General features: G+C 55.4%; 1 protein-coding gene across 1 annotated transcript in view; it reads right to left on the minus strand.

Moving 5' to 3' along the window:
- Window positions 1–622: 622 nt before the first annotated feature.
- Window positions 623–8,624, minus strand: part of BAIAP2L2 (BAI1-associated protein 2-like 2) — a 10,998-nt gene continuing 2,996 nt past the window's right edge. Inside the window, exons 6-15 of the mRNA XM_009332671.1 lie at window positions 8,335–8,406; window positions 7,580–7,696; window positions 7,036–7,182; window positions 6,407–6,559; window positions 5,994–6,132; window positions 4,965–5,190; window positions 3,930–4,001; window positions 3,409–3,589; window positions 1,523–1,563; window positions 623–698 (exon numbers count right to left, since the gene is read on the minus strand). Of these exons, the coding sequence (XP_009330946.1) occupies window positions 623–698; window positions 1,523–1,563; window positions 3,409–3,589; window positions 3,930–4,001; window positions 4,965–5,190; window positions 5,994–6,132; window positions 6,407–6,559; window positions 7,036–7,182; window positions 7,580–7,696; window positions 8,335–8,406 (1,224 nt within the window). The remainder of the gene's footprint in view (window positions 699–1,522; window positions 1,564–3,408; window positions 3,590–3,929; window positions 4,002–4,964; window positions 5,191–5,993; window positions 6,133–6,406; window positions 6,560–7,035; window positions 7,183–7,579; window positions 7,697–8,334; window positions 8,407–8,624) is intronic.

The following is an 8,624-nucleotide window of genomic DNA, read 5'->3' on the forward strand; positions in this document are numbered from 1 at the left end:
CCCAGGGCTGCCCAGGAAGGGAAGGGGCTGCGCCGGGGTTGAGAAGGGGCAGATTCTGCTACAAACGGACGCAGTTGCCAAAGGGGCCGAGAGCAGAGAGCTGCACGCCGCAGACCCCATCAGCTGGACCACGTCGCTGGAAGCCTTCTTGAGGCCTCCTCCCTTTGGGGTTCATTCTTCTAGAAGCAAAGCGACTGTTTGCCAAGTGTCCTTCTCTGCCCACAGCAGGGCTAGCAAAGCTTCGCCTTCCTCATCCTGCTAGCACTGCCCCATGCTGCAGATGATCTTACCCATCCGTCCCTCCACCTCCCAGACCAGCAGCATCCCCTCTCCCAGGCCACCAGCACCAGTAACACCAGACTTCTCCCACTCAAGTACAGTAACATCATACGGGGAGGGGAACGGGGGGCAATCCAAAAAGAGCAACAGGGATCTGCTGCTGGCTAAAGCACGCCAGACAGCCAGGCGAGATGGGTCCCCATGACCCGGAGGGAAGGGAGGGGAAAAAAGAGGTTACTCCATGAGCGGTAGCACTAGGTTGCTGCCCAGCTGGGGGTCGCAGCCCATCACTTGTATGCCTCCCCCTTCCCTGCTGAAATGCTCTGCCGTCCACAGCCCCGCTTCATCGGATGATGGGTGCCGAGCGGTCGTTGGTGACCGTGGGACGCAGCTTGACTGTGGCAAAGGGGTTGGTACCTCTGGAAAGGGAAAGGAAACAGGCAACCATCAGGAAGTCTGCAAAGACCATGCAGGGGTCCCGCTGACCAAGCAAAGGCTATTTAGTCCTGCCGGACAGCCACCTCCATGCCAAGGAGGAGAGTGTGGTAAAGCTGGCTGCTGAGTATGTTTTCTCCATTCTTAACACACCCTGCTGCAGGTTTCCATGTGCTTCCCCTTGGGCTCTCCTCAGGGCTTCTCACCCTCCCTCTTCCATAGGACGAAGAAAGGACACTAGCATAAGGCTGGCTGTTGCAGTAGCACTCTACACTTATGGCCCCTGACCCTCCAGGCAAGGAGTCAGGGAGCAGAAAGAGGCCACAGCACCATGCCAGAAACATGGAGACACCAACCCAGCTGCCGGGGGAAGGAAAGCAGGGATTTATGGCAAGTCTCATCTTCACAGTCCCGACTCATCAAAGTTAAAAGCCACGTCCCTTACACCTCAGCCCTTTCCAAGCAGGCAGAGCTGCACGAATCATATAGCTCCACACTCAGGCTGCAAGCTGCTATTGTGGCTCTTCCAGGATGGATTAGAAGGAGCACGCAGGTCTGGCCACCTGCTCAGGGTGCTCAGGTCCTACCTCATATTACCAGAGATAGGAGAGAGCCTTCCCAGTCAGCCAGAATGGCCCACCTCTGTGGGCCCACCTCCTATCCTGGAAGGTGGGTTGTGCATTGCTTTCCTTCAGACACTTCCCTGTTCCTCCCACATTTGATAATCCAAAAGATTAAATAATAATAGTATTGTAATAATGCCCCCCCCGTCTGATGATTCCAGAGCACAGCTCCACGCTTCACTCACCGTGGGAAGAGTTCAGGGCGCTGGTCAAATACTCCTGATTTCTGCAGTGAAAAGAAAGGCAGCAGTGAGCGATCCGGGGTAGGGAAGGGAATGGTGAGACAAAAGTGGTGCAGGAAACACTGCACACACAGAGGAAGATTTCACAAAATACTTCCGTGAGTTAGGAGCCCAAGTCGTATTAACGGGGCTCTGACTCCTTATTCATTCAAACTTTGCATAACCCCACAAAGTCACCGCTACAGATAACACCCTGATTTCTGTGGTGGGGGCTGTCCCTACACCACAGCTTCCCCATTCCCCTAGGACAACTCCCTTTGTCTTGGGGAAGAAAGGAGATGCCTCAGATCCCCAAAGTGTCATGTCTGAAGAGCACAGCAAACAGTGACAGTCTGAGCTACATTTCACCCTGCCAGCGCAGCCAGAGATGCCCCCCTCACATCGCCCACACACCCTGGCAAAGAGTGTATCATCAGTGCCTTTACATGCTTCCTGCATCCACGGGGAACTCAAGAGCTGTAGTGCTGCACCCTACCCTACACCACATACTGCTTAAATGTGGACCAACCTGATGGAGAAAGATGGACCTAGGCCTTGTGGCCCTTATTTTTGGCCAATAGATAATGAAGGATCAGTGACAACTGGCCTGCTAAAGTACACCAGTTTCTGTACCTGGTGGCAGACAAGAAAGCCATGTGTGGCTATCTGTGTTCCAGCTGGGAACGCGCCCATTTGCTGCTGGCTCAACCGGAGGATGTCTTGGGCAGAAGTTTAGAGCAAGTCTGAGTCTTTCCAAACTTCTAATGAGGCTCAATTTCTCTGCCATGGTACTCTAAATGTTCCACATGCTTCATTGCTCAATCCCAGGTCTATCCCTACACCTTAGACCCAGGACCAGATGGAAACCAGTGACCCAGAGGGGGGGCTAGGCTGCAGAGCCTGTTCCCCTCTGTGGTGTGCAGCCTGAGGCTCCCTGAAACCACAGAGCAGGACATGAAGGGAAAAAAAGAGTAATTAAATGTTACATTTTTGAGTCCTTTGAGCCATCCGGTTGCTTGCAACCGCGCACTGGCCTGGAACCAGTGACCAGAGATGAGGTTTCCCAGCCTCCTATGAGACTGAGCAAGTAAACGCCCCATAGGCAGCACCGTCCTTCCCTCTCCCAGGTTCCTCATCTGTAACTGTACTCAACTTTAACTTTGACTGTCCTCACCAGTCAATTCCCCACAGCTGGAAGCAGTGATAAGTGGAGCCATAAGCCGTAGGTTGGACACAACTTTTTCTAAGGCTCTCCAAAATGGCTGTGCTCTCAGCCTTTGCCCCTAGCTTTTCCTGTACCCCAGCTGTGACTTTAACCCAACCCTTGCTTGAATTTAGAAGAGGAGCCCTATGAAACTCCTCTCCATTCTCTGAAGGGAGAAGGAGGATGGCATCTCTGTTAGCTGGTCACCCACTCCCAGCCCAGCCTGATCACTCCATGGTCCTACTATTAGCAGAAAGAGGCGCTGCCCTGGAGCCACCAGAAATCAGGCTGGGAGGTCATGGAGAAAAGGACTGAACTGAAGCGTCCCTGGTGAGCAAAAAGAGAGAGAAATGAGGAGGGCAGGGGCAGAAAAGCAGTCCCTTGGGGGAGCAAAGCCAGGCACTGAGGATCTGTACACACAAGGCTGACTGGCAGGGGCCACTAGGACATGGTGGCATGTGAACAGATTGGGTGAGAAAAGCCAGTGCTAAGAAGACCCCTTAGCTGAGGAAGGGAGGAGGTCATACACCAACATATGGAAGGTGGTTTTCTTTCTAAACAGGCCAATGCAGAAAAGGTGTGCCTTGGAGGATGAAAGTCAGATGTGGCCCACTCCACACACACCAGTCACTCCTCCTGCACTCACCTTGGAGCCAGAACTGACTGGGGTGGCCACCCCACTCTGGTGACTGCTGGCACCCACCGAGAGGGGAGGTGGGTTCGGCAAGCTGGGCTGGGCAGCAGCAGGCCAGTAATTGCTAGAGGAAGGAGTGCTGGTACGGTCCAGGATGTCATCCATGCTGTGACTGCTTCGCAGTGGGAAGGACCTGAGCAAGAGAAGACAGTGGGGTGAGAGTCAAAGAGCAAGGAACAGGGAGCAGCACAGGTGCTAGCCACAACATGTATCTATGGGATGTCTCTGGAGAAAATACACATAGCTTGGACCATCCCAGTCACAAGCGCCTTTGAGAAGATATTGCATGTGTTAGGGGAGCCATCTAGGGTAAGCCTGTGAGATCTCAGGGCACGGCAAGGCTCTCAGCAGATGCTCCAGCATGGGAGCACTGCAGCTTTTCACGGGGCACACCCCAAACAGGTATCCCACTGGTGTTAGTGACCTACCAGGAGCCACTCCAGCTCCTGCCTGGCCAATTGCTCTCCTGTTACCTGGTGACTGGCTCCTCCATCTCCCTCGCATCCTCCAGAGGCTTGACATAAGCTTCAGGGAACCAGCCACATCTAGGGCACAGGAACAGAGATGAATGAGGTCCAGGCAACCATGGTTTGTGGTTCTTCAGATCCAGCTGCCCAGCACTCCTGATCTATACCCATTCCACGCATCAACCAAGCCGCTGCTGCCGCTACCATGTGTGACAGGATTTCTGCACATCTTTCACCCCTAGGTGGGGCACGAGGTTCTTGAGAGACAGTTCTTGAGCTTGGAGCAGGACTCGGTTATCTCAGAGGCTGTGCAAAATGCCTGCTATCGGGAGCAACGCTGGTGCAACCCAGGAAGAGACGCTCTGACTGAGCATGGTCACCAAGGCTGGCACACAAGGAAGCTGAGGAAATCCCTTCTCCTCAGGGCAAAGCAGCTCCACCCCAGAAACCCCCCAAAAAGGCACTGCTTTTGCTCATCTGACATCTGAGTGTGAGCTTCCCTGCAGAGCATGGTGCAGGGATGCCGTGTGGAAGAGGGCAGGCTTTGCACACAGGTGTTGGCCAGCAGCGCCACAGGGAGTAATTCAGTAAGCGCCGGGTGCAGCAGTTTCCATGCCCTGTCTGTCCTGGAGGGTGCGGCAGCAGTTGCGTTGTGAGCTGAGAAATGCCAGGCTTCTCAGGTAACTCCAGCAGTTCACGGCCCTGAGCTGGGTCCCATGACAGGAGTCACTCAGTCATGCAAGCCAGGAGAGGGTCACTGCATCCCTGGCTCTTCTACCCAAAGCCCCTGGAGCTTTCTCAGGCAGCTCACCCACGCTCACCCTGCCCCACCACATCTCCTCGGCTTGGAGAGCCCCCGTGCTAGACACAACCCATGACTGAGGCCATGGCGATGTCCCACCCAGATGGTGGGTGAGACACAGTGCCCAGGCCACACCAGGGGGAAAAGGGGGAGATAATTTCGGGCTTGAGCCTTCCAGCTCCAGACCCGACAAGCCTGCATCAGCCTGCCAGGCCAATTTACAGCACCAAGTCACGTACGTGGATGAGCCCTGCAGCTTGCCATACAGCCAGCCGTTCTGCGCGTCCGGCATCAGCACCGTGATGACATCCCCGGGGTCAAACCGTAGCAGGGTCCGGTTGGCACCCGTTGCGTGGGGCACAATAGCCTGCACTCTCACCATGCCGCTCCTCCTCCTGCCTTCGCTGCCACTGCTGGCCTCACCAAAGGAACCCGAACGGGAGGTACGGCCAGCAGGGAGCAAACCTGCAGGGAGGCATCAAAGGGGTCTGGCTGGAGTCCAGCAGCCTGCTGCAAGACCCACGCTGCCTCGAAGGGACCAGCGCTTCCCCAGCCAAGTAATTATCTTAGAGGAGTAGATGGTGGATGGCCGTTCTCTGCAAGCAGAGAGCAGGGCATAGCATGGGAAAGGGTAAACCATTCATCTTGCAGGAGAAAATCAACTCAAGCTGAAACCACTTGCTTTGCACTATGTCCTCTTTGGCCAGATGTCTAGGGCACAAGCACTGCCTGCTAAATGACTGACTGATGTCCCTCTTCCCAACCCTGCTAGAGCAACTGAGAATTTGGGTCGTTCTCTTCCACTGCCCTTTCTTTTTTTTTTTAAACACTTTAAGCTGAAATTTTTCAGGAAGGAAAAGCAGGTGAGACATGAGGTAACTGGCTGGGTTTTGTAGGGCAGGGTAATATTTAATCTGGTAGCACAAGGGAAGGTGCATTACCAAAATGGGAACTCCAGTAAGAACCAGACCTCATGGTTCAAGGAGTCTTGAAAATTGCACACCTGTGTGTTCCCCCCCGCCACAGCCAGCCAGGAAACCTGGCCTTGTCCTGGATGGACCGTGCTCTGAAGGTTGTGCTTACCCCCTACTTCATTCAGCCTTGCCCTCCCCAGCTCCCATATGCACTGTCCTCTCATCACGCCCAGGAATGTGGCTGAGGACCAGTGGTCTGACAGAGTGGTGGTCCCCCCCCAAACCCAACCCTGTTCCCAGAGAGGCCAAACCACTGTGTCTCCCCACAGCATTGCTCCCGGACATGGGTCATACTGCCTGATGGTGTCCTCCGCAGTGGCTGCCTGGGGAGCTCTGGTTGAGGAGACAGTCTCATTTCTGGAGGTTCTGGAGAGAAGGCGCTGGATCTACTCCCAGTCATGGGAGAACTAAAGTCCCCAAGGGGTCTCTGGGGCTGTTGGAAGGAAAGGAGGCTGAATCCACACAGGCTGCGTCAAGCGGGAGATGCTCTGAGAGATACCCAGTCCCTCTCAGAAAGCCAAACCCAGCACATTCCCCCATTGCAGCCCATACACACGCTTCCCTTCATCTTGGCCAGGAAAGGCCACGGAAGCTGGACAAGGCAGCAAGTACCACGGTCGGCTAAGGACTGGCCTTGCCCTGCAGCCTGAAAGGCACAGCTGCAGCCTCGCCACCGCCAAGGCAGAGGCTGTCTGCGGGCTCCTCACCATCTCGAGGTGGGTGGGGGTGAGCCGGCCCGATGGATACCCCTGGCCATGGGAGGCCATGAGAAGCCCCTGAGAGTGGCTGTTTGAGGGGTTGCGGCTGGCCTCCAGCTGCTCCTTCCACTGCGGTGCCTTGGTCTGGATCACGCCCCGGGCCTGAGGAGGGAGAGAAGAAGAGGGGGTGACTGACAGGGCAGAACAGCTACAGAGGGACCTGGGGCTGCCACGTGCATTAGATTAGGGACCAGGTCCTCCCACAATTATGTTTGTGGGAATGGCTAAACAGAGCCCCACAGAAGTGAATTTCTAGGATGGCACCCTCCAGCAGAGACCCCGTGGTCCAAATGACCCTGCCATAAACACCTACATCGCCCTTCCCTCTCCCGTTGCTCACACACCCAACTAACCCCATGTCAGCACCATCTTCACCCCTGGCCATGCTCTCTCAGCCTAGTACAGTCAGCCTGGACCCCAGAGCAAGAAATTAAATGGAGTTTCCTGCCCAGTCCATGCACAGACGCTGCCTTCACCCAAGGGGTGCCTCAGCCCTGGCTCCCTCCTGCCTGCATGCCGCCCCTCCAGCCATGCTGCCTGCTCCCCCAGCTCCGCTCCCTGGCACGCCAGGGTCATACCCTGCTGTAAAACTGGAGGAGAGTGTTGTAGAGCATCTGGTGCTTTTCAGCCAGGAAGCGGTAGCGGCGTTTCTCCTCCAGCTCAGCCCCTCTCTGGCTCTCAGAGACAAACGCCTGCATCTCCAAGCGCAGTCGCATCACATTCTCCTGGGCCACAGGGGAAAGAAGGAGGAAGGGATCAGTGTAAATCCAGCAGAGCGGGCTCACACACAGCAGGGGAAGGGGTGAAACAGGTCATCACCAGCTTCCCAGTCCACTCGCAGTGCTGAAGCAGCACAAAGGAGCTAGAGCAGAGTGCCAGGGACCAAGTCCTTGCACAATGAGGCTTGCTAAAGGAGGCAAGGGCTTGGCAGGAGTGAGCACCACAGGTCAACAGCACCCTGTAGAAAAGGAGTTTCCTCCTTTCCAGATAAGCCTGCTGCCTTTTGAACACTGGGGACAATCCCCTGGCTTTTAAGAAAGGGCAAGGTTGCTCAAAAATCAGTCCTGGCTCCAGATAAATCATCCAGTTCTTCTTCCAACTCTTCCTGCAATCCCTGCTCACCTTCATCTCCCGGACTTTTTTATCACGGGCCCTCTCCATTCTCCACAGCTCTGCCATACACTTATCCAGGTTGGTGGCTCTGCGCTGGTACTCCAGCTCATACTGCTTCTGGCTTTCCTGCCAGGGAGAAACCAGGCTGGGTGAGTCACCGGAGACCCAGCCACACTGTGATGCAGCAGGGGTCCTGCTCTGATGGGTGGTTGAGCATCTGAGTCCCCCTGAAATCAGGCTTCACCTAGACCTCTTATAAAAAGTCATTCTTTACCTTTCTCTTCATTTTGAAGGGCCCCAGAGCGCTAACGAGCCTCAGGATCTCAGGAGCAAAGAAACCTGGGGCCCAGCTCCCCCGGCACTGGGAGCAAGCCCCCAGGCCTCTGTTTCCCTCCATGACACTACCCACTAGCATGGCCAACCTGGGCCACAATGGCACAGAACCCACACCCATGCAAAGGCTGTGGTTCAGGGAAGCTGGGAACTCTGCTTTTGGGATGCCAAGTGTCTGAGCCCCGTTGAAGCATTCAGCAAGTCCCACTGCACAAAGGAGAAGAGTTCCCCGCCCTCTTTAGCCTGAGGTGGTTGAGCATCATCATCATCCAAACTAGGTGGGGTTTGGTCTATGATGAGAGAAGAAGATAAGGCCCCCTAACTCCTGCTGAGGAAAGTCAAGGAAACACCTCAAGTGCTCGAGCGAAAGCCCTTGGGTAGAGGGGAGAGGGAAACAAGGAGGGTTGAGGAGAAGGGAGTTCATCACTCACACTGATGAACTGCAACTCCATTTTGGCGTTCTTCTCCATGTGCTGCAGCAGGTCCACGTGGAAGGTCTGAGCCTGGAAGAGGTAAAGGAGCCATCACCCTCATCCCTTCACCATATGGGGTGAAGGGGTGGCTCGCAAAACCCACAGAGCTAGCGACTCCTTTGCCACCTGGACCCCATACAGAAGCCAGAAATGGGCACATGAGGGCTACCATGGAGCAGCCCTGCAGCCTGGGGGTCAGCACTCGGCACCCACCCGACCGTTAACACCCAAGCTTCGGCACGGGCACA

The sequence above is a fragment of the Pygoscelis adeliae genome, unplaced genomic scaffold (assembly GCF_000699105.1).
Source record: "Pygoscelis adeliae isolate BGI_AS28 unplaced genomic scaffold, ASM69910v1 Scaffold399, whole genome shotgun sequence".
In the NCBI taxonomy this organism is placed as follows: Eukaryota; Metazoa; Chordata; class Aves; order Sphenisciformes; family Spheniscidae; genus Pygoscelis; species Pygoscelis adeliae.